At 38.1% G+C, this 26,437-nt stretch overlaps 1 protein-coding gene across 3 annotated transcripts in view; it reads left to right on the top strand.

Moving 5' to 3' along the window:
- The window catches only part of LOC101164350 (protocadherin-15), a 231,738-nt gene that overhangs the window by 13,279 nt on the left and 192,022 nt on the right, over positions 1-26,437 (top strand). For all 3 annotated transcript variants that reach the window (XM_020711888.2, XM_011487983.3, XM_020711887.2), the window contains exon 2: positions 16,355-16,505. In XM_020711888.2, the coding sequence (XP_020567547.1) occupies positions 16,373-16,505 (133 nt within the window). In that variant the 5' untranslated portion in view covers positions 16,355-16,372. The remainder of the gene's footprint in view (positions 1-16,354; positions 16,506-26,437) is intronic.

Genomic DNA, 26,437 nt, shown 5'->3' with positions numbered 1-26,437 from the left:
TGATTTTGCTCCTGCTCAGAGTCCATTTACTTTACATCTGTTCCTACAGCTCCTCAGCCGCTGGCATCATTTTTCTATTGTGCATTTGAGTGGACCTTCATCTGTCTGCAGTTGACTTTACTGCCAACAAGAGCTACCAAGAGGCTGAGAGGTGGAGCATAAAAAGACTCCTGTCAAGTTGGACAGAGTTGACTAATGAAAGTCAGCTCGAAACAGCAGTTGATCCTTTGGGAGTACAGACTAGAGTAAAGCTTTCAGAGTGAGTTTCATGCTTTTTTTTTTTTTTTTTCTCTTCAGAAACCCAACAGATTACATCCACAGTGAGAACAGAAACTAACCGATCAGCACTCGAGTTCCAACCTCTGATATATACTTTCCAATATAGAAGCCAGGATTCAAATGAGAAACATCAAATTTAAGGATTAGGTTTTTGCCTTTCAGAGAGCTGCTGAACTCATTCATGGTTACGCAACACAAATCTTACATTTATGAATTCTTGTTTGATCAAAATCGTGAAATCAGTCTGTAGAATTGTTCTTCGCGACACTAAATGCAATCCAGTAATTATTCTCTAATAACATCCTTAATACAATCAAAAAGTTGTTTACGGAGGAAATGTTTAACAATTTCCAAGCAAAACTAATCAACTCTATTTGTCAATAATATTTGATGGATTTAATGAGTCATGTATGTGTACTACAACTGCAAATATGTCCATAAAGGGTGGAACGATTCCTTTTAACGATTCGATTCATATAATTTGTGGTTGACAATACGATTCATAGTCGATATTAGTTCACTTTAAACGATCCGATTCACTGACCTCAGGGGCGGAGCTAGAACATTTTATATGGTGTTAGCGGGAGGGTGGCAAAACACCAGAGTGGAAAGCCATTACAAATGAAGGGATTCAACTATTCTAACAGTTTTGTTATTGTAAAAAATATTAATTCTTAAATAAAAATGTTTTTGTTTTTTTTAAATGACAAACGAGAAAAAAAAAAGTGGCCACATTTGACCCTGTGGGCTCCAGGGTTAAAGGGTATAGATCCATTTGATTTGATTTTAAACCTTCCCCAGACAGGTTGATCTGGTTGAACAAAAACAACAAATAATCAATTAATTGTCAAAATCCTCATCTCTATTTATGAAAGGCAACACTATAGTAAAAAGTTAGCAACATGTTTTGTGTTTTCGTATCAATTTTTGATGTAATGTCTTAGACGTGATATCTCAATGTATATTCATTTTTATTGTCTTTTTCTTTTATTGCTGGAATTGCTTCAAATAAACCAAATTAACCAATGAAATTTAAAATAATTCTCAACGTGTTTTAGTTGATACAAAATTTCCTCTTAAAGGATTTTGAAGAAAACAATTAATGCTGTCAAAATGTATGTGTATATTTTCTACACGGAAGACTGAACGTCTCTGTTCAAAAGAAACTAAACAAACCTACGTTTGGACCAAGTCTTCCTGCTGTTCCAGATCACAGACCTGTATTTCCAAAATTGGTTTTTTCATAAAAGAAATTCCAGTAAAGCAAGACTTTTGTTTCCCAGCAGATGCCTCACTGATTTAAACCAGAATATATATTTAAGCAGAAGGAACCTGTTATCATTCCACTCAGACCTTCAGGGATTACCACAGAAGATCACCACTCTCAAAATCTGAGAATAGAGGCATGTCAAGGATATGGATGTGAAAAACAACCCCAAAAAAAAGTTTTGTGTTTTTTATTTTATTTTAATGTGACGTGCGCCGTATACTTGATATTAATGTTATACATCAGTGGTGCATGCATGAAAAGTCTTTTAGACAGACGTGGAACAGTCTTGGAAAAAGGCACAAATTTGTGCATCCCGCAGAAATCCCAGACAATAGCATAAGATTTCTTTTTTATTTGCTTTTAAACTACCTAGAATATGCATAGACAGCGTAATTCTCAACCGACCATAAGTTTTGAACAGCTCAAAACTGAATTCTCGATATCTGCACACATCAACGAATGATGAATTATGTATGCATGTATCACGAAGAGTCAAATTTCACATGTGGAAAATGTTCAAATGTGTAACATGACCTTAAAAGTATTAGTTCAATATTAGTTTTTAAGCTGCATTAATTTTTCTATTTTTACCACGGAAAAGATAATTAAGATTTTTTTATTTGATGAAACCTCAAAAGGAAAAAAATCCCCTTATTTACTCCCTGTCTCAAATTTTATCCATGCGGTGTAACGGTGTTATAAAGAATTAACTAATAATTGTTTCATTCTTTCAATACAGCATAGTTATTTACAAAAAATGAAGTATATTAAATCGGTTATTGTCAGCATAAAATTTTGAAAATTAACTTTTCCTGAAAACAGTGTTTTTGAGGTTTCACGGAAGCAGCCATTTTGAAGTGAGCAGGAAAAGCTCTTCTACTGCCCCTAGTGGAATGATGATGAACTGTAGGGCAGAAAACATGAACCAAAACGAAAGGCATATACGACACGGGTTTACCAAATGCATGGATCAAAGATGATATAAATGATTGTATAGAATAAATGTCACTCCAACTCATTTCCAATCGAACATGTGGTACAGTCATCATTTTTTCAGGAAGATTTATTAAGCAAATCACTGATGTCTTGCCTTAAAAGAGATTCTCTCTTTTAAAATGTGTGTATTTTCTTTGTATCGGATCAAAGCGGGAGCTTTCTCTGCATTGTGGGTGAAGAAAGCAACAGGAAATGTGTTTTGAGATTTATTGCCGTACACTTACTTTTGAGACTGCAAAATAATTGAGGGGCAGGGAGGTGAGCGCTATCTGACTGATCAGGCATGGTCACCACCGACAGCACTATTTGTCATAGTTAACATCTACTTACACCATGTTAGCCATGCAGCATGGCTCATTATTCACTCCGTCACATTTGAATGGGGACATGTGGATATAAGACCTCATGTGCAGACAAGCACGCATGCAAGCAGGCTGCCCGCACCACATTGTGTGAAGTAACAGCGGATAAGTGGTCATGGTTTGACTGAGTTTTCCTGGTCTGTTATCTACAAAGTGACTGAATAAAATGTGTTTTTGCCGTCTAGCAGCTCATCTACTGATAAAGAATATTAGATCTCACTAAAGAGTGTGTTCCAAGAGCATCTCCTTTGAGATCACAGGGTGATATGTACAGTGCACACGTATCTAACCACAGGCTGTGACTGTACCAGGTGAGTGATAGAAAATGAATGCTGCTCTTGAGGCTTGAAGTTGGACACACCTGCTGAACAGAAGACCTACCACTCTAAAGTTTCTTTTTCAGGTATTCGTGTCCAACCGGCTGCCAATTACTTGATCAGGTGATTCTAGATTCTGGTTGACTGAACTGATCCTGATAATAAGCCAGGATGGCTAAGAAAATAAGCTGGGTGGTGACTTTTAAGGGCCAAACTTTGGAAGAAAGGATTCTCCGTATAATGCCAAGTTCATACTGGGTTCGGAAACAGATGTTCAAGCAACTCCCCCTGGCTGCAGTGTGCAGATCGAGGAGTAGCTCAACGTTTAACCCCGCCCACAGTATGGGATTCTTCTTCGTCACCACTGCATATTTTTCTTCACATTTTATGAGTTTCCACGTGCATGTTTACTGCTGCAAATGGGAAACAAGAGTGCAACCCAATAGTAACACAAACTAATTCAGTTTTAGTCTTCCTAGTTTCTTAATTTGGTTCAACTTTTTATAAATGGTCACATTTCTTGCACCTCCCCACCTCAGAAAAACAAAATCAAAAACAAAATCTGACAGTTCAGGTTTGAAAATCTGCAATTTGCAGACTATTTTGGATTTTTTTTTTCTTTTTAAAGCTTTACACCGTAGTTAGGTGCTACAACTTATTTGTAAATTTGACAGTTTTGGAAACAACATTGCCTGGTAAACCTTGATTGGCCTACACAAAAGGTGTGCCAACTATTTTAATGCCATTTTTTTTAGCTTTTTGTTTGATAATTAACCTGTGAACTGATGAGGAATTTTCGGTACATCAATATTTTTAGTGTCTCTTGATGTGAAACAAAAAAAACACCCAAGTCTTTCACATTAAAAGCACATCTTTATCTTTTTATGGTTGCAGCATGGTTTTCATGTAGCTTGCGTAGTTTGGGTCGGCATGTCTACTCTATTATTTGCAAGGCCATTGTGTATTCCACGTGAAGCTTTTGTCTGGTTTACTCCTGAGACATAAATGTGTTACTTTCTCTGCTGTAATTGCACTGCAGAAATGGCCAAACAGACTCAATTAGGTGCTGGGCAGGTGGCATGTTGTTGGTCTGTCCGAGTTTTTTTAAATACTTCTAAGCAGTGGGTGCTGTGTGTTGAAATAAGGCTGATCACAGCAATGACTCTAAAAAGACATAAAAAAGACAAAGCTTAGCAGGACTTTGTCCTAAAAAAAAGAAGATCTGAGTTTAAACAATGTCTCAACTGACATCTGTTGTAATTAAATGCTATAAACATTTTCTGGTAGACTTTAAAATCTAAAATTGGAAAGAGAGGCTAAATGAGAGTGCAGGAAAAAAGACCAATTAATCACATTAACTGACATTTTGGGTAACATTTTGGACATGTGGAATTTTTTTGTAGATTTCTGCTTTTTAAAGAATTATTTAAAAAATAAATAAATAAATAAATACGAACTATTTTTATAATGTAGGTTTTACTGCAGATTGCGCTTGAAGCAAGGTATTTGACTATTGATTAAAATTACTCTTTACCTCCATTTCAATAAGGAGAGATCTTAGGAATGCAAATAATTAAGATTTCTTTATGATACAAAAACATTTATGAAGTAGTGCATAGTCTTTTGGCCGTTAGGCTCTGGGTAGATGATGTCTTTATCCTGATGGGATAAGATTGGACCATGGATAGATAAACCCCAGAGCCTAGACGCTGATGGCAGTTAGAGGTAGAAGAGGACCAGCAGAACCGTCTACAACAGAGATGGTCAACTTCAGGCCTCGGGGGTCGGTGTGTCTTAATGATTTCCAGAAATCCAAGCCCTACTCATGACTTATTACCCGTTTCTGGTGTGTCCAGCCAATTGGAACATGCCAGAGCAGGGTATGTTGGAAAACATGCAGGAGTGCGGCCCCCCAAGGCCTGAATTCCTGGTCTAGAATGTAGAGAAATAAACGTCCTTGAAGTTAAAAGCAGAAATATAATTGTGATTGGCTGAGAAACAATTAGCTATTGGTTTAGAGTGAAGGCTTAATTAATGAGTGGAGTGTGAGTGAGTGACCGGAGATCCCCACTTACCTAGAAGTGAGGTAGATCTTCCTCATTAAAATTCTGCCAAAGCTTTACTTGTGCAATGAAATATACTTTCAAAAATGGCTAAAACATCATTGTCGAAAAACCTTAGAAAAGTATAGATGCAGTGTACCGATTGATTTGTAAGTTAACTTTTTAAAACAAAATATACGTATGCACCCTAAGTATGAACCGTTTTCTTGCTACGGATACGTTTTGACTAAAAATTCTTGCAAAACCCAATAATATGTTGCACCTAAATGACCTCTGTTTCTTTCATCATCTTGCTTCAAGTTCTCATTTCTTGTCTGCACTCAATTTGTCCAGAATTGCTGCTTCAATTTTTGCTCCTGGAAAAAAAAATCAATACAAATATTTCTGTTGTCCAAACATTACGTTATGGTACCTTCCGCCAGCTCAGCAATATGTCAGACTGATTTCATTTAGAAAGTAAAAGCCCGCAGAATCAGATGTGAACAAATCCTACAATTTATTTCGTGACACTTCTGTGAAATATGTCCATCCTGCATGTTTTGTACATGCTGGGGATCATTTTAGGTTTATTAAGTAGGACTTTTGCTGTTTTTGTGCACACTTTGAAATGTAAAATGAGAAAGAAAGCACTTCAAGCAAAGACTGAGAACAAAAAGAAAGTTTAGGGCTTTGGTGCAGTTTGAGGAAGTGAGATTTTTTTGGAACCGTTTCCTGACTCCCTCTGGTGTTTCTGTGACACTCAGTGAGACTGGCAGAACATGATGTGCAAAGTGCCCAGTCATTAGCTTATTGGACAGCCTGTTCAACGCAACTTTGTGTAAAAGTGGAAACGATTTGTCAGAAACGTCCTAATAGTGAAGATCTCAAACACCCATTTAAAATGCAAAAGAGGGTGTATTTGAGAAATAAAAACATGATTTCCGCTTTACTCACATTAACCGATTCATACAGAAACTTGAATTGTGTCAGCTGTTTCTGCTAACAAGCCAGACTATGTCATAATTTTGTAGATTTAAATCTTTATATCCTGTACAATAATGTTTCTGTCCCACTGGGTCAGAGATATAGTATGATGAGTTTGATTCACAGTCTTTCTAAATTATTTTACTTCAAAATGTCTTGTGTTTATTTAATGTTGTGTAAGCAGCTTGCACAATCACCACTAACATGTCTGCTGTTACTCAGCTGATTCAGCAATATAGGATTGCAGTTTGTTAGTCTTCAAAGACACAATATGTTTAGTTTTTTGATAACCAAAATGTAAATATCTTTTTAGAGGGTATGTTGTATGGGGTGTAACCCTTGTGCTATCCTAGGCACTTTACCATTGGGAGTTGGGTCATCTAGACCCACTAGACAGTGCGCTGAACCTTTTTTCTTCAATGTTTTGTGAACCTCACTGGTGTCCATGGATTACATGAAATCTTTCCACCTTTATACACCTTTGTCATGGTAGGGATACCATGTCAATGTAAGGGTTAATACAAGGGTAATACAAGGGTTAATATGACCTAAAGCTTCGCACCCATATCGGTGCTGGAGGTTTTGGGTTTTCCAGTCCCGTGAGGGGCCGTAGAGCGTAGCGTCTGCATGTTAAGGGGAGTGCAGGTGTGTTTAGCAGTTCCCTTCTGGCCCTTAGAACGTACCATTGTCGTGCATGGAAAGTACATCGTGAAGTGTTGGTAAGGATAATGGAACTTGCAAGCACTTAAGATGCATGGGTTGTGCTGTTGTACATTGCCCTTATAGCGCAATTGGACACTTGTTAGTGAGGTGTGCATGCTGGCTTCTTACTGACTCTGTGAATGCTGCACGCATGAGGTGTGCAGGTACATAAGAGCCTATAGGATGCCCACAGAAACAATGCTCTGATTATTAAATTCCTCATTTTCAACAGCCAGGCTGCGTGCAACGATTGTGTACTTATACCTTCGACAGTACTAACAGGCCCCTTGCACAGTGTGCAGGTTAAGGAGGGTGGAAAAAATAAACATTTTGTACAGCACGTCTGCATCTCATCTACTTCCCCCTTATTTACTGTTGCATGCTTAGAGTATTCGCTACAACCTTCTTTCCACAGCATGCACGTAGAAGAATTTGCTTGAACATTTTTGCTCTATGTCCCGTACAGGTTTGTCCAGCCAGCATCTACTTGTAAGGGCAGTTTTGACTAAGGCTTAAGCTGTCTAAGCTATCTATGGAAGACGGAGGGCAAAGCTTGTTGCATTCAATAAAAAAATAAAAAAAAGTTTGATCTTCGTTCTACTTTTTTCATGTATTAAAAAAAGGTATTTTTTATTCAATTTTTCCCCACATTTTTCGTTCTAGTATTTATAAGAACTACAAAATAAAGAACTTCTAACAGCCTTGATGTTTATTCATGTGAAGCTGCAGAGGCAGGCAGGGACCGTCAACAAAGTACACCAGCACATCCCAGACACACCGGATCAATTTCTCAATAACCAAAGTTCTCTTTTTGTTTAAATAAATGCCACAGAAATCTATAAGATCCTTACTCTTTGTCTCAGACTGAACTAGAGTGTTTATGTAATGCAAGTTGTAGACGTGTCCTTATTGTCTCGCTTTAGCTAAAAATAATTAGCTTGAAAAACAAAAAATGTTGAACAACTGCTAACAAAAAAAAAAAATCTTCAAAAATGACAAAAAGAGGAATTTATTTTAAAAAATCTAGAAAAACATACAACAATGCAGACCGTGACCATCCAGGTCATACATGAACTTTGCTGTTTTGAAGCCCAATATTGTCGTCAAATCAAAATCTAATACTTCCCCAAAGTTTTGTTCTGTAACATTTGTAGATAAAGTAGGTAAGAAGAACAAAACAGACTGGCGATATCGTGAAGATCACATAAACAAAACGGATCATGTCAATGACACGGACACAAGTTAGAACCAAACCTGTTTGGAGTTCTTGGCTTTTGTAGTTCTTAAAAGTGTAAAATAAAAACAAAATAGCAATGTCTGATATTATTTTTCAGCTTACTTTCTTGAGATAATTTACGTTGTCATCTTGAGAAAATAACTTTTGTTTTGCATGACACAATTCCTCATTCTGAGATCAGTAGAAAACCACAACAGCTAAATGTTGGTGTAAACCCAATTGGCCAACATAATTGAAGAACTTATTGTGCGTTACTGGTCTTGCAGCTGTTTCAGTTGATGCAGACACGCCACCAACACCTCACTGGCCTCCCGCAACTGTGAAAAAGCCCTTCATTTTAACCGTAATGTGTGAAGATATGGCCACTCGTGTATCTGGAAAGATCATCAATGGTGACAGTCGTCACCCTCCAACATTATTTATTGATTTAGCTGTATAACTCAGGCGGAAAATGGGGAAATGTTTTCGGTTAAAGACAAGTTTTCTTATGAGACTTATTAAGTTGTTACATCCAGAAACAGTGTTGAAAATACAGTAATCATGATCTTTTCTTGTCTTCTGTTTGCCTCTGTTTTTTAGTCATTTTTATTCTGTTTTTCCTAATATTTCTTCTGGCTTTGTTATCTTGTCTTTTCAAGACTAGCTTTACATTAGCTTTCCAGTCCTCATTTCCCTGCATGCACTTTGATCACTCCACATCAGTGAGGCTGTTGATGTGAACGAAAACCGGTCCAAGCAACAAAGTCTGCCTTGTTCTGTATATTTTATGTCTGCCAAGAATTTCTAAATGTTTAACTTGACTTCCTATTTCCGACATAATCTCCTGTTGTCATTTTTTTTTTTTTTACCTTCCACCACCTCCCCTCCTGTTCTCTGATCTCCTGAGAGTTTCTGCTGCATTTCCATGTTCCCTCTCTTCTCCTCCTTCTCCTTTGTTGTGAGTGTGTTTCTCCCCGTCTGTCGGTGCATCTTTGCTCCTCTCTGGAGGGGTGAAACATTTTGAAGTTGCAGCAGAAGAGAAACGTCTTCAGCCTTAAGACACTTTATTCTGCTTCCTGACACTTACAGCGAAGCCATGCGATTGTCTTGAACAATGCTCCATTAGCCTCACAAGAGACTTTAACATGAGGCAGTTATGCCTGACCACAAGCTGTCTTGTCGTTGTGATTTTTAACCGATTCTGATTGGTTCTAGACATGACAACAAGCTATTGATACATAAACAAAGCTGATAATTACTGAAAGAGGTCATTTTTTGGTTCTTCGGATGCTGCGTCATTGGTATAGTCACAATCAAGTTGTGATGCTTAAAAAAGGATTTTTAAGAAGATATATTGCATACATGCTGCACAAGTATAATATATTAAGAAAAAAACATCGAGTGGTAAAAGTGGGTTTATGTTTTCAAAAAATCAGTTTTCGGTTCCATCAGTTAATTTGTCTAATGCAACATACACACTGGGCATGTGATGTTGCATTCTTGAAGGCACTTTTATCAGATGGTGTTCATACTTAACTGTCGCTACCCGATATTAGCATCAAAGCAGTCCGAATCTTGCTTCAGGCTTTTTCTTTCACAGTTCCATTCGTATATATGAAAAACTTTGTGTCATGTAATTCCGGCTGGATACAAACTGCTTTTATCAATTTATCCTTCATGATCAATCAACGATTGGTACCTCGATGTTTTGAAAAGGGCGCTGCACATCTGAGGTCCTGATTGGTCAAAGTTCAACTGGTTCAACTGTCAATGGGTGTTCAATGGCAGCACGTTTTGTACATAGACCTTAAAAACGGACTTAAAAATGCACATACACTTTTTCTTGAATATGGTCGCTTGAACACGCATTTTTCGCGCTGTTGTGAACATTGCATAAGTATTGCATTTGTTTTATATGTGTACAAAAAATTGCATGGATTCATTGCATTCTTACTTGCAAAATTAATAAGAACCTAACAATAAATGATCAGTTTTCAAAATTTGATCATTCCTTCTTTTTTTGTGGCAGCAGTGTAATTCTCATGAGAACCTGGAATTTTTTACAGTGCACGTTTCTAAAAAAATAGCATGCCTCTGTGTTACATATTTTGCGATTACTTATTCTGTTTGTATAATTTTGCAGAGTTCAGAGAAACATCAGCATTGATATCAAAAGCCTGCAGGCTGAAATTGAAAAATTCAGGAATTTATTCAATGAGACATGGTTTAGCCATAAACACAGACTTTGCTTAAGAGATTTGGCAATAAGAGGTTTTTATTGACATGCTTTTCCATCTTTTCGTTCTAACATTGTATTATTTTGCTTTGTCTTTCAAAATGACTATGATTGCTTTAGAGAAATACAACCTAAACAGTGCTTTTAAGCCCAACAGCAGATTGTTCTGTCAGTCTGGCCTCTTGGTGCTAACTTGAAGAAGTCAATAGATGCTTATCACACAGCTCAAGTGACTTTTTCTCTGATCGATGTCCCAAACGGTGTGGGCCACTTATTGGTTGGTCTTTTCCTTATTTCCCCCCACAAGAGATTTCCCAGCATTACTGTGGAGGTTTATTCACTCAGCTCTTTCCTCTGTGCTTAGCCAGTGGCGGGAACAGCATGTTCTGTTGATGACAGAGCAGCTGACACAGACGTGCAAACAGTTTGCAGTTTGTTACCCAAACCAAGACTTCCACTCCTACTGTTCATAAAATTTTAACAGCAATTTTAGAAATTGTGATTTCATTTTGATTATTTTTCTAACCAGCTGCAGGATTTTCCATATTTGACAAACCAAGATATTAGCTGTTACAAAGCAGCAGAGAATCATTGTAATGGTAAATCCTTTTGCAAGAAGACCCTGGTTCAACTCCAAGCTGGGTACTTTCTGTATGGAGTTTGCATGTTCTACCCATGCATGTGTGGGTTTTCTCCGGGCACGCTGGCTTTCTCCCACGGTTCATTAACATGCTTGGTGAATCTAAACTGTTCCTCAGGTGTGAGTGTCAGTGTGTGGCCCCGTGGTAGACATGCGAACCGTTCAGGTGTACTCTGTCTTTGACTGACTAGACTTGGGCAGGTCCCCTAAACTGGAATTTTCAAGAATAGAAAAGGAACGCTTGTCTTTATTTCTGGTTTGACAAAAATGCTAGAAGATCACTGTGGAGACACAGAGACAATTTTGGAAGGGTGGGAAATGAAAACAGCAGAGGGGATGGCCATTACAAATAAAATGATCAGAAATATGTATTTGAAATTGTTTTATTGTTGAAGCAAATAACTTGAGGGGGTCAAGATTTCATTTAAAAATAATGCTTTTGTTATTTTTGCAAGGCTTAAAGAAGCTTCTATTGGTGATTTCTTAGTCTTTGTCAATGATGACACTAACATTAACCCATGGGTAGCTCCGCCCCTGATAGAAATAGTGAGTACACTGGAGTCATGAGCCAACTTGCTCCTAGCAGTTTCTCACAGTCTAAAGAAATGGGAGGATTGCACAAGAAAAAGTGTTTGGCAACCATTTTTGCCAGTAGCTGGATTCCAAATATTCAAATTATGGTTTGTTATCAAGCAGTGAAAAGTAGAAGGACATGTGTTATTGGATTTTGTACAAAGGATAGGCATACCTGTGGTGATGAACACATATTTCCAGGAAATGGGGTGATCAAACAGAGAAGGCAGACCACGATTTAAATGAAGATGCAGTTGAAAAGACGTGGAGATTCCAACTGAGTGCAGGTATCATCAGATGACTGACTGTAGTTTGTACATCAAGAAGAAGAAAGCAAAGATAGAGCCAAGAGGCAGAATTTTACACATATTCAGCAACGAGCAGAGTCAGACTCTGACTCTTAGATATCAAATCTAACTCGAAACTGTCAGGAAGACTGGCAACAAGGAGATAAACCCATCTTTGCATTTAAAAAAAAATCGTGAATGACAAGAGTGGAGGAAAGTCTAGAAGAGAGAAGTTAGCAAAGAAATTAGGGGTAGACAGGAGTGCTTGGTGGCTAAGCTTGAGGCACTAAGAGAGGAGATAGAAGGAATAGAGGAGGTGATGAAATGAGGAAGATGACAGCGAAGAAAATGGCCTAAATATAATGAAACAGAAAGTTGGCAGGGAGGAGAAAGTGATTGGAGTAAACAGGAAGGAGTTTGCTGTCGTGGCCAGCAGCTTACAAATGAAGTAGTATAGGTTTGAACACCTTATTAGGACTCTTTATCTGTCTTCTAAATGCTGCGAAAGATATCCCCTAATGGGGTCTGGCCATGAGGCCGGTGGCTGCCAGCGGGAGACAGCAAGAGCCAGCATTATGCCCAATTACCTAAACAGACAGGAGCAAAACGGAATTGTTCACCAGCAGGAAAATCCTGATACTAAACCTTGACTGTGGAAAAACAAAATGAAACTTTGGAAAGATGGTAAGAGACGGGCACACTGAGGCATGACATGATGGTCTGGCTGAAAGCAATTGAAAAACGAGTAACTAAAGGGTAGGTTAATAGAAAGGGGTGGTAATTAAATAAAACCAGGTGTGAACAGTTGACAGGGAGCAGGAAAAAGGAGTTACAGGCTGACAGAGACCGTGTCACACAGCCACTTCGTACATTTTGTGCATATTGCACGGATGAAAGTTGAAAATTCAAAATCAACGTAGAATGCAAACCGTACATGATTGTTGTGCTGTTCATTTGCAAATTATTAGTGATTTTAGCATCAATTTCATAATTTTAATGTGATACGTGCGTCATATACGCGTTAGAAAAGTTATACATTGCTGGTAAATGCGTGAAAAGTCTGTTAGACATACGTGGAACGGCTGTAGACGGACAAAAATGTGTATATTGATCCTACAAAAATCATGCACCATTGCACAAGATTTACATCATATTTGCGCATAAACTACATAAAATATGCATTAAGATCGTAATTCTCAAGCAACCCAAAATTTTGAACAGCCAAAAACAGAATTCACGTAACGATCCGTTGACCGAAACCCTCGACAGACTCGAGTAAAAATGCTCCCCTTAATTCTGTCAGAAAAAAACAATGGTTAAAAAAAAAGGTTACTGCTGAGTTAAGGAGGGCACATGGGCAGATGGTGTAATGAAAGGGTAAAATCTTGGCAGGCAATCAACCGTGGCGACCCCTGTAGGTAATCTCCCTGAATTGCAGGAATGCATGGGCATTTAGTCGGGGGGTGATTCATCTAAATAGCTGCCACCGGACAAGAACAACACCATCTGCTCCTCTGCCTGAAGATGAGCTTTGAGGATGTCAGAGATGTTATAGGTTTTCCCTGAAGGCATATTTTGGCACGCTGTCCAGCAAATTATAATGGATGGATAAAATGGCATGGCTAATGCCAGTTCTGGCTGATGCTGGCTTTGTGAGTCAGTGTTGGCTTTAAATAAAGCTTGGGGCTTAAGCCCCCATGACTGCTGAATTTCACCTACGGGAAATGGCTGAAAATCACAAATACGTTGTGATTGTCAGCCAATTTCATCTCCATTCAAAGGGTGTGGCTGTACTCATTTGTCTCTTGGATAGTTATCTCTACCATGAAGGCTTCATAAATTAGCTTTAATTAACAGGGGGTGAAATCTGTGAGAAGGGAAGCGGTTAATGTCCTCAGTAGATAGGTCCTGTTGAGTGCAATCTCTGTTAAGACACATGGCAAGTGTTGCATGTACAAGAAAATATTTGTGCTTTCTTTTTAAGGGAAATCAAATCTTTCCCAATTCCTACATTTTTTTTGACATGAGACCATGAGATGCACATTTTTTTAAGTTGAGAGGAGCAAGCGTTAGTAGGGGCGTTCGATACCGTAAATTGAGTATCGATCCAATATCAACTAATAACAGGGCCAGTATCGCCAATATAGATATCAATACTTTTTTCTTGAAAATTTTCATTGTGGAATAATTTCGGAAAAAAAAATTCTTCAATATGTTGTATAATAAAACTTGAGAAAGACTTTAAGAAAAACAGAATTTTCATTGGAGTGAGTCTTTAAGTACACCAGAGGATTGTGTACAGTAAGTACAGCAGTCTACTGCATGGACCATATACGTGTAGTGTAAGAAGTATAGTTACTGGATAATTCTTTAGACTAAATTAGAACATTTTACGTTTATATTCGGTGTGTACTATTTAAAACGTAATCTTCAAGTATAATGCCTCACTTTTAGCATAAACTAAGTATACTTGTTATAGGCATAAATTGCGTAAATCACCTTCTTTAGCTTCTCAATCTTGACCTGTATCAAACCAACAATTACCTTTTGAAAGGAAACTTTCCCGCTACTATTTTAAAAGGTTTCATGCAATGCCAGTGTTGCCAATTGAGCACCTTTGCTCTTAAGTTTTCAGAACCCTCAATTTAAAGGCTCAGACATGGGTCTGCAACCTGAGGCTCCAGAGACACATGCTGCTCTTTTATCCCTTCTTTGTGGCTTTAAAGATCTTTGAAGAAAAATGCTAACAATCAGAATACAAAATAGGTGGATTACTTAAGTTTTGTCATCTATGTTTAGATCTTTAACAAGCACACTGATGGTAAAAGCTTTCATCTACTCTCAGAGTGGTGTATTATTAGAATACGTTTAAAACACACATTCCTATTTTGTGCTGCACAAGCGTATTGAAAAATGGAATTGCCATATAATTTTAACTGCAAGTAAATCTGCTGCAGCAGGAGGAAAATACAGGATGTATTTTATTTTGAAAGGAACACATATACGCTACAAAAGTTTAAATTGTTACATGTAGATAGTATACCACTGTTATAATTCAATTATTGGAAATATTTAAAAGCTAAATTTCAGAAGTGAATGGACACAAAATCATACATGAAAGGAATTTTTAAGAACCTTAAAGTGGGACTCTGTGGCTCTCGCTGGGTGTTGGTCAGTAAGAAACTGGTCCAAATGGCTTTTTCCGCATTAAAAGGTTGCACACCCCTGGACGAAGACTACTTGACAACCTTTTTGTTGTTAATTTTGAACTCAAGTGGGAAACTTTTATTTTCTTTAGTCGTTGTAACACGCAGCGAGTACTGCTGTGGATCTCTCCCACATTCCAAATCACTGAGACATTGGAAGCACGGTGAGAGCATTTCAACAGATTTTTTTCTTATATATTATAAATATTTATATATATATATATATATATAAAGGAAAGTTGTATTTCACCACAAAATTTGACTTAGAAATAAAAAGGAAAAAAAGAAATGCCCAACTACTTAAAAAGATCTAGGTACTTAGGCTAAGTGCCAGACGGTGCTTTTGTGTTTCATGTGAGCTCCCTTTACTTTATGATCTTTGTAAAAGTGAGCAAACAACAAATCCTTTGAGCTGACAACAAGCAAAGACAACTTTATGGAGACTAACACTAACCCCTTTATAGTGCACATGCACTCATGGAGAACATAAATGTTTGCTCATCTTCAAAGAAAGCCTCTGTTTTCCCAGCCGCATCCTCTCCTTCTAAATTAGACCTAATCTAATCCTAAAAAGTAAGCTTGTGTCAGCTTAACATTTGATTTTTACCTTATTGCATTTTTAATATGACAATTTTTCCATCTTCAGATACGAGTTGACAGTTTGGGTAGTATTTGTTGCATCAAATGTTTCGTTTCTTATCATCATCCACAGGTTTTCCGTTTCGCTGCCAATCTTTGGGAAACAATAACTTTCCTTTGATGCATGAGCACGATGATTGATCAAAGCCTTTGGATTGTAGAGTGGCTCTACTGAGACAAAACCTAAAAATGAATATTAAATATCAAGCATTAGATTGGGAAGGCATTTCACCATAGGGATGTAATGGAGGTAAGTGTCAATACGGAAAACATTCTTTCATTTCAAGTTTACTCCTGTTGGGAAGAGCACACATGAGTAACATCAAACGCGCTCAGCTGTTTTTTAGATGCGGGTGCGTGGGTGTACCATGTGTGTGTGTTTCTTGAACTGACCTTAAATGCTTTTGTTTCTTTTTAAAAATTAAGACAAAGGTCCAAAAAAACCAGGTGAATCCCAAACACACTTTTTTTTATTTCATGCCCAGAAGATTAGGACCCATAGATGTTTTTGTGCCTCTTTAGTTACACGTGGAAGAAGAATGGAGGTTAATGAATCCGACTAACCTGCATTTTGTGTGTTCCTGGCTCCTCTTCTCTTTTCACAGCTGGGTGCTTGGTGAAGCATGGTGGTGAAGATGGTAAAAGTGCGCTTAATGGGGCCACAGTCATGGGGCCAGGTCAGATGGATGAATCTAACAGGAGTAGGAGTTCTTTATCTCCTGCTGCTGTCAACCTGTGTCGGCCAGGAAGCTGAAGGTAAAAGGAGCATTTCTTTCTTTTCCCTCTTGGTTTTTTAGCCAATCTTTTCTCATTTTAAAATCCACTTTCAGCTATTTGTCTTTTGACTTCTTTTTTTTAAGTTGCACAAAGAATGCATTCTTTATCTACGGGATCTGTTTATTAAAAACTACTTAAAAGGATTTCTAATTCTGATTTAAAATGTATTTGTGATAGTAAGATGGCAACGTTGGAAACCTTCAACACTTAAATAGCAATTCAGGTGGATTTCTCACTGGCTGTGTTTCCACAACACGTGCACAAAATTTTAGTGAAATTCAAGAAATGTTGAAAAGAAAAACACAATTTCCCAATTACACTGTTTCCATTAAATGATAACTATGTGAATAAACACAAACTAGGGCTGCACAATATGAGGAAAACTCACGATATTAGAGATTAATATTGCGATAACGATATAATTTGCGGTATATAAACAAATAGCAAAATAACCAAAAACATCATTCCCATTTCACTGCAACAGTTTAAAAATTATACTCCAAATGACCCTCGTCGACATAGGAGACGAACATCTAACATAGTAGGCGTCCATCCGAATGGTCAAATGCATAAAGGGATTTGTTTGATTCCTCAAGCTGTCATAAGATTGTTTTAACACATTTAAGGTTCACGATTTATTGCGATTTTCGTCGCAATAAATCGGCGTCGGCGTCCTAATCAGGTCATGAAGCGGCGAGCTCCTTACACGTGGGAGCGACTATGGATGAAGCCATTTTGGCAAATCATGGTGGAGCTGTGGATCCAATAATTCCGCATGACACGCTCAGCTTTTGATGATCTGTGTGATGCTGTGGGCCTATCGTGGCGCCCTTTGTGCAGTGCCTAAGGCAGCCAGTACCTACCAAGGAGAGCATAGCCATACGGTTGTTGATCATGTGACTCATTTATTTAAAAAAATTGTTTCTATCTCAGTTTTGCCAAATATGTTCATTTCGATCCCCCTCAAAAGGCCACCTCTTCCAAGTGCAAAACCTTTTTTCGATAAATGCGAGTTTTCTTTTAATTGCTATGTTTCCTTTAGGTTAATTTATTATTGCAAATTCAACTTGCCCAATTTCATAGTCAGTGTAAACAAACAAACAAGATCAATATAAATAGTTGTTTTTATCATAAATAAAACATCAATAGAAAAAAAGCTTTTTTTTCTAAATTTGAAATTGTTTATCATTTTTAAATTTAAAGTGCTTCAAAGGTTTCACCAAAAATGCTCTTTTGTTTTTGTACATGGCTTAATGTAGTCTATTCAAATTCTCCAGAGTCACATCATGAATTCGAGTTGCATTAAAAAAAAAAAAAGTTTTAGGAATTATCCAAGGATCTCTTAGTTGCCTCGACTTTTTCATGTAACCCCAGACCGGCTTGATGTATTTGACATGAAGCCTCGGTAGGGGCCCTCGCCATCTGCTGTAGGACTCTTTGTCGTGTCTGCAGAGAGATCTTTACGACTCCAGCTGGTTGTTTGGGCCTGTTGTCACGCTGCACAATGACTCTGGGACTGATCAGACACCTCCCTGATGGCAGTGCATAATGAATGAACGTCTAGAAGTTCCCTAACTTTGTAGCACCAAACTATCCCCAATTCTAGCTTTGCATGCCTACTAATGTTATAGCTGTAGACAATCAGTCTTGTGTTGTGGCGAATCAGAGTTCTGCCAGCTTAGCCAAGTGCTGGCACAGCCTCACTGGAGCACATTACAGGCTAAATGTCTGTAATGAGAGAATGGGATTCACTTTAAAGGAACGGCTTCATTTTCTCATTGTATAATGGCACTTTAAGAAGCCATTATGACATGCATTTTAAATATCATTTATGATAGATTAGAGTCGGCTGCTCTATTAGCCAATGTAGGCAAATGGTTAATCAGCCCAAACTACACTTTATTGTTATTTGTTTTATATACATGGGGTAGGGGGCGTATGAAGTCTTGGGTGTCGAGACAACTAGAAATGAAAAAAACAAAAAAAAAGTTATTTGCTGTTTATGTTTTATTGTACTAAGGACAAATAGAAGTTAAATGAAAACAACATCAAGTTATCAGTGATAGGTGATTATAGCACAATACTCTATTGACATTCTGCTCCATTCATTAAATAATAATATTCCATTTAACGTGTGGTCTTTGAGATTTATCTGTTTGGCATTTAGATAAAGGCAGCCGCAGCCAAAGGTGACCACGTGGCTGTTTTTCTTTTCTTGCAAAGCTACAAGAGAACTAGGCACTTTTTTCAAAGAGTGGACATGTGAGTTTGATAGATCATTTTGTTTTGGACTGTATTCTGAAAAATGTTCTTTTTGTATTAGGAAACCCATAAAACTATTGATAAACCAGAAACAAAGAGTTTTTGTCATTCCTCACATGTAAAAAGTATCAGTTTCTTTATTTTTATATCTATTTTTATGTCTTTTAAAGCAGTTTTTATTCTCCTGTGTGTTTTAATGAGCTCAGGTCTCAGGGGAAGCAGCGGATTTAAGCCGTTTAGACTCCCACACAACATAGATGAGGTTTAATTGCCTCTGCCCCTAAAAAGTCTTTATTTACATTTTCTAGTTGTCCCAGGTGAGAGGAGTAACTTTATAGTTTAATGAGCCTCAGTCACAGGATGGGAAACCACACAATGAGGAAAATGAGCCCTGAAAGTTTGAATGCTGCGAAGCAGTTTGCTACTGTTTGTTGTTGCCTCTGATTGAGATCATCATGTTTTGTTTCTGCTCATTGATATAATCATCTTGCCTTGCAATTTGTAGCTTACCTTTGTAATTGAATATAAATGCAACTTTCTGCCTGGGATTAGTTCAGAACAAGAAACAAGGGAATCAGAATTTATTATGCACAGCTGACTGAGTGTCTTTATGAAATGCAAGATTTTGGAAATTTGGTGAATAGAGCAGATAAAGGAATAAGCATTACAAAAAGGAATGATATAGGAAGGTATATTTTTGTGTCAAAAAAAAGTGCATGAAACAATTTTATAATCTTTTCTTGTTGAGCTCTGGGTCGGTGACGCCTTGCATGATTGGGATGAAGTCACACCGTAGATGTATAATCCCAAGAGCCTAGATGTTAATGGTGGTTAGAGGTGAGCCTATTCCAAAGAGGAGGAGGGTCACCATCTAGAAATTCAGAGAGGGACAACCATTCATGACTTTAAAGGGAAAAATATGGTTGTCATTGGCTGAAAATAACGGCGAGCTATTTTCTCAAAGTGAAGGCTTAATTGACAATATGGATTTCTCGGGGATTTGGAAATTGAGAAAGCCACGAATATGGAGATAAATGAAATTATGAATAAAAAAGGAAATATGGGTGAACAAAATTTCAGCGCTAAAAGTTTCCTAAATGTTTCCAGTTCACAAACTGCCAGTATTAAATGTTGCCTCCATTTTCCCTTTCACCAAAAGCAAATTTCCAGCTAGATTCTGGGATGTTTTTGTTGTAATCAAAATGAAATAACATCTGGGAAAAAATAGCTGGTTTCAAATGACAAAGAAGTCCGTTCATGTGAAAAAGAAAACCTGCTTTGTACTGTAACTTTAAAGCTGACTGTGCTGCCAAGGTCAGACAGCATAGATGTCTGCTCCTTACTCACCCATTTGCCGTCTTACTACAGCTCCCCTGTCACAGCATCCGAGAGAAATCAGTGGAAATCACCTCATGAAAAAGGATTCTGCTTGAGGTTGAACTGTGGCACCAGGCAGATTTCTCTGATGGCAGAGAGCCAACATGTAAGAGATGGCTGTCACCGGCTGCCTCTGGAGGTGACATGATGCAGACAGTCTGTGACAGCAGAACCAGCTCTGGAAGACTCTGGTTTTTAAACCAGACCAAGCGGAACTGCAGCGATGACAGCCATCATTCCCATTAGTAACATTGTCCAGAAGCTCTTACACTTATTAGAACTTTATTCTTTTACCTAGGATCTCTTGCTTGACATAACGCATCATTTAAATGCATTTGGCTTGAAGGACATAAGCCTTTATTTGAAGAGTGTTCTTGTGAAGTGTGCACTCAGTTTATGGGAAAACGAAAGCCACTCCAGAAATAGGACATTTAATGCTACATTATTCTGTAATGCTCCCAGATAATCCTCACTCGCTGCAATAATAAGTAATCTTGAACAAATGTTAAGTGTTAACATTTTGAATACAATTGAACTTTATATAATGACATATCTGCTCTAAAAGACACACGCCAGTGAAAATTGTGTTTTTAACATGTTTTTGCATCATTTTTCTCATAATGGAGGACAAATATAAAGAAAATTAAGCTTATAATTGTGTTTCTGGGTACCGGTATTTCTGATGAACTACTGCCGCTCTGCTGAAACTGTGTCCTAGAAAACGATATAGTTCTTTTTTGATTTTGCCTAAAAACAGCAGAATCTTAATCAAAGGACCACTGGGAATGCTTTTAAAATAGACCAAAAGATAATCGGAGTGGGACGCCGAACTGCTGCTTTTCAAATGGTTCCGGTCCTTAAACACTACTTGAAGGAAGAGAGGTGGGTTGCTCTGCACCAACCCACAGATAAGAGATACATTTCTAATAAACAAATTCCAGTCTACAGAAACTATGTCCTAGAAGATGACACACGTTTTTTGATTTGGTCTAAAAGACAATTTTGAATGTTGCAAAAATAGATCAAAAGATCATCGAAATCAGAAAATCTGTTCTCATTAAATTAACCTCTAAATGGATGAAAGCGAGTGTCTGTTTGTCCTATATTCCTTTATCCATCACACCTTGGTGTCAATACCATCCTCTACAAAAAAAACTCAATACGATTTTTCTCAGTCACCATCCAACCCATATCCGCCTTTCCCTCTTAATCATTGCCATCCACAAGGATTCTCATCCCCCTCTTTGGGCAGCGAGTGTGGAACCGTTCGGGTGTTTTCAGAGGCGCTTTTGCATTTCCAACCATGTGTCTGCAAAACAAGTGCTGTCTGATTACAACAACTACAGCTGTCAGCTGTGTTCAGCCGTGCTCTGGTGGGGAACAAACCTGCCGAGACGGAGACGTAAAACAAAGACGCGGGAAAGTCGGGATAACTGATAATCCAGAATGGTGACAAAGTGGAGATCGTAACTTGAGGGATTGTGTATCTCTGTATCCGTGAACGGTTCTGCAATACATTTTCTCCTGAGATATCAATTTCACACAAGGTCACACTGCCTCTCTTCCTCTGTACTGAACTTTTATTCATCTTCCCTCATCTAACTGTTCTTTTTCCCCCGTTTATCATAACATTCTCTTTTCTCCTTGGTCCTTCTGGTCTGTCATCTAATACAGATTTCTTTTCCAGTTTCTCGTCCACTCTTCTAAAAATGGTCTTCTCCTACAAACTTTGCCTCATTCGTCCGCCCTTCATCCTCTATGGATGAATGGAGCAGAGGAAAAGATGGATAGAGAGATAAATGGTTGATGGATGGATGGCTGGCTTGCTGGGTAGAGCATGGTAGACAGAGAGGAATTGGACCTAAGGGAGGTGTGCCGTGCACCTGCTGATGGAAGCTTAAAAAGGACACGACAGGATAACTTTTTGGAGGAAAACTCTCTCCTTCTCCAGGCTGCGTCTCGTATTATCTTTTATCAACTTGTCTTAAATTTCTCTTATCTGAACTTTTTAATGCTACACTTGAGAAGCACACAGCCAGGGAATTGTAAGCAATGGCCCAGAAAGCAGCAAAAGCTAGTTAGTTTGAATAAAATACATTTTAATAGAACCAATTACCTTCAAAGAGGTTTTCAGAATGATTTAAGACGGATCATAAAGGCTTAATGCACACAGGATTACATAAATTATTAGGCAATCACACTTATTGGTGTGAAGCTACAAGCATATGATCAGGTTGGTCTAAAAAGATCATCCTCTTTGTGCATTTGTAGGATTTGAGATGTTTTGAGAAAAGTTTTGAGAAAAGTTTTTCAACCTAATAAAATATTATGTTAAAGGGCCTAAATTATGCGCCTTTCAGAGTAAATTTTATGCATATATATTACAATATAGCTTTGGCACACTAAAGAAAAAATCTTTTAGAAAACAGGAAATATGACGACTCAATCTTTGTGGAACTGACTTGTGGGCGCCGCGCGTTTCATGATGTCAACCTAGAGCCGGTCAAGGCAGCATGTCTGTGTCCACAGAAACAAACTTTTGCAAAGATGAATGTGCATGTTGTGCATTTAAATTGAAAAGGCTGTGTCACACAGCCACTGCGTACATTTTGTGCATATTGCACGGATGAAAATTGAAATGTTCATGGAAAAAGTGAGAAACGTTGTGGTCTTTACATGAAATGTTCACAGATGTATGACAAATGAACCACGTTAAAACAAAGGAAGAAGTATGAATTAACCACGCAAAGAACATGCAAATCAATGTAGAACATGAACGCTGCGTGATTATTGTGCTGTTTATATGCCATTCATTATGTGATTCGTGTGTCAGCTTTGTCATCTTAACATATGTGCCCCGAATATGCAATTTAAAATTAGACATCGGTGGTACATGCGTGAAAAGTCCATTAGACATACTTGGAGCGGTCGTGGAAAACCACAAATTTGCGTATGCATCTCGAAAACATCACGCCAAAGATTTACCACTGACGGGGATCTGCATATATCGACGAATGACAAACTCAAGTAACATCTATGAATCACGCATGTATTACGAAAGACTGAAATTTCGTATGTGGAAAACGCGCAAAACGTACGTGGTGGCTGCATGACAAACATAGCCTTAAGCATTTGGCTTATCACTGCTAGCTCCGCGGAGAAAGTGTGTGTTAGTCTGGGGGCGGTGCTGACAATATAGACTCTTCCTGGAGGGGGCTGTTCCTCACCTTTCATGTGAGAAGCCACTCGTTTTGGTAAATTGGGAGGAGCTGGTGCTCGGAGCGCAGGTTTCTAAAGGAATGCTTAAAAATGCATGAATGGATCAAAATACCGGTTTGGGGTTGTTTTTCATGAGGAATAAACATTATAATAAACTTCAAATCTTTAAAAGTTGATTCTGTATGGTATAGGCCTTTTTAATATATCACCTGGTTTGGGCTTAACTTAGAATTTATTTGCTAACTTTGCCTCTGAGTTGCAGGTGGTATCATGCAGAGCAACCCCGCCCCCCTTCCCCTCCCAGTTTATGAAGGCTCGGAGCGGGGAACTTGTGGCCCAGCCATCATATTTTCAACAACACACATAAGCCCTTTTTTTAAACTTTAGACATTTGAGTTTAATTTTCCTAATATATGTCATTCAAAAAATGGCTCATTTTTAAAACACTATAAAAGACTATTTTTATAGGTGGATCTTTAAAGAAAAGATCACCCTTTGGGGAAAACATGACAGACTATGACTCCCGTCTGTGTTTCTATCTATTTGATGTTACCTCATCAGGTTTGAGGTCTGCCTTTCACAATCTGCACTTCAGGCAAGCTAAGCCAACCAAACACCTAACAGATGGTAAGAAGTAGAATGCAGTCGAGCACAACTTGCTAAAAAGAACACACATTTTTCACAATATGGCTTGATTAAAAAGAACTGATTAAAATAAAAAACGGAAAAGATGTTTAAGTGAAACAAATTTCTGGACGAAATCATTCCCTCTGCTATTCTTCTTATTAATCACTATTGTTAATTTGCTGCATTGTTCACATCTCACATAATATTGAGCAAGCTTGACTTTCCAATGAGAGAAGATTTTTGATTTTTAGAGGCAAACTCTTTTATTTTTTAAATATAAAAGTCACTTTTTTTCCCCAGTGGGATTTAAATATTTAATTAGTTTTATGACTTATCATCCTTCTCTATAGAGGCAATTTAAGAGAAAAAAACGGTCAAAAAAGTTTTCTTTTGTTCTAAACTCATTGATTTGTTTTGTTTCTTTCATGGCTAAACTCAAAATCAATGTTATTTGACCATAGATTGTAAATGTTCTTGAGTTGAGGTCAGAAAAATTGACATTCCAGAAAAGTTTACCAAAGTTGTTTTTATATGTTTTGGGGTAAATTTTAGAGTCACTGCAGCATTAAAGTTGACAGAAGGGCAAACATGTATTCCTCTTAATCTGTCAAATGCAACAAAACACATAGCATTGTGGGATATCTATTTGAATTGCCGTGTAGATTATCTTTTTTTAAACAGAATTCATTCCCTACCCATCTGAAAAAGGGGTTGTAAATCATACGGAGCCAATCTGAAAGCTCATGTCAGAAACGGAGCTATTACCGCAGCTACAAGAGGCCATGGTGGTAGTTTTGAAGAGATCAGGGAAGCGTGTGCAGTTTCTCACAGATTTTACCGTGGGTGGAGGGCACGTCTTCAGAGGAATCAGCGGCAGAAGCAAAGCAGAAGGCAAGTAGACAAAAATTAAGAAGCTTTGAATACAAAGATGGCTTGAATCAAAGCAGAAACAGCTGAGGGGATTACAAACTCAAGCCAGCTGTCACAGGACAGAGACCAGAGCAACACAAAGGACAAAACAGAATTATCGTGAGACATTTTGATGATATATTACAATCCTAATCAAATGAAGTTCTGTCAGTGTTAATCTGTTTTTGTGTAGCTATTTTAGATTTCATGTCTGGAAGATTTTTGAGTCATAATTCAAAGTAAAATACATTTTTCAATTGACATTTCGATACACAATCCACGCTTGGAATACGAATATATATTTTGCCATTTAGAATTCAGTATTGCTGCACGGTGGCGCAGTGGTTAGCACTCTTGGCTCATAGCAAGAAGGCCCCTGGTTCAAGTCCTGGCTGGGGGATGTGAACCAGAACATCAACGGGGGACCTTTCTGTGTGGAGTTAGCATGTTCTCCCCAGGCATGCGTGGGGTTTCTTCAGAGAGTACGGCTTCCTCCCACCGTCCAAGAGCATGCTTCATAGGTTAATTGGTCAATATGAATTGTCCCTATGTGTGAGAGTGTGTGTGTTGGTGTGTGATTGTGGACACTCTACCCTGCGACAGACTGGTGACCTGTCCAGGGTTTCCCCTACCTTCGGCCACAAGTGGCCGGGATAGGCTCCAGCAGCCCTGTGACCCCGAAAGGGAATAAACGGAAGAAGATGAATGAAAAAAAGAATTCAGTATCAATATTAACAACTCAATATGACAATTTTAATAAATAAAATAAAATAAAAACAACAAAATTGCAATTGTCATGGGATTGCCCCCCGTGGAAAGCATTTTCATTTCCACTGCATCAAGCTTTATGCGTCAAAATTCAAATTTGAAATGCAAACTGTCAGACTCTCATCACGGCGGGGCCTACCACCTTTATAAGTTCTCTAAATCCCGCCTCCAAATTCTTACTTAAGATCTGTCTATGGGACAGAGTGTAAATCCTAACACAGAGGATGGAAGTGCTCTCCTTCTGCCAGGTCCAAATACGTCTGTAGTAGGATGGACTCTGAATGGAGCTACTGCATTAAGGATAAAAAAAAGAGTTCTAATTTAAAACAGTCCTCAAAAAACAAAAAAACAATTTTTTTCCTGTGTATTCACATTATTCCAAATGCAACAATATCAGAATTTAGAGTTTGACACCTAAACATGCTCTGTAGCTTAACCTTAAAGACTTCATTCTCTCCTCATCTCCCTGCTGTTAACTGACTTATGAATGTATCCAGTGGACCTTGGCTTTGTGTGCACTCACAGACTGGCACACAGTCAGCATTGTCCAGGTGACCCGCTGAGTCAGAGCCCCAGCATGAATATTTTATGGTAACGTTAGCATCTGTGAGCGTGCGAATGGAGACGAGCTGGATGGTGTAAACCTCACAAAGTGGTGTGCGTGCACATTGTGTGTTTAGATGTGTGTCATGGAGACAGTTGCTAAGCTGACTGTGAAAACCGAAACAACAGGGCTCTCCGTCAGTGAG

Source organism: Oryzias latipes, chromosome 19, assembly GCF_002234675.1.
Source record: "Oryzias latipes chromosome 19, ASM223467v1".
Classification (NCBI taxonomy): Eukaryota; Metazoa; Chordata; class Actinopteri; order Beloniformes; family Adrianichthyidae; genus Oryzias; species Oryzias latipes.
Note: the sequence above shows the minus strand (reverse complement) of the source record. Positions and strands in the feature narration are given on the sequence as shown.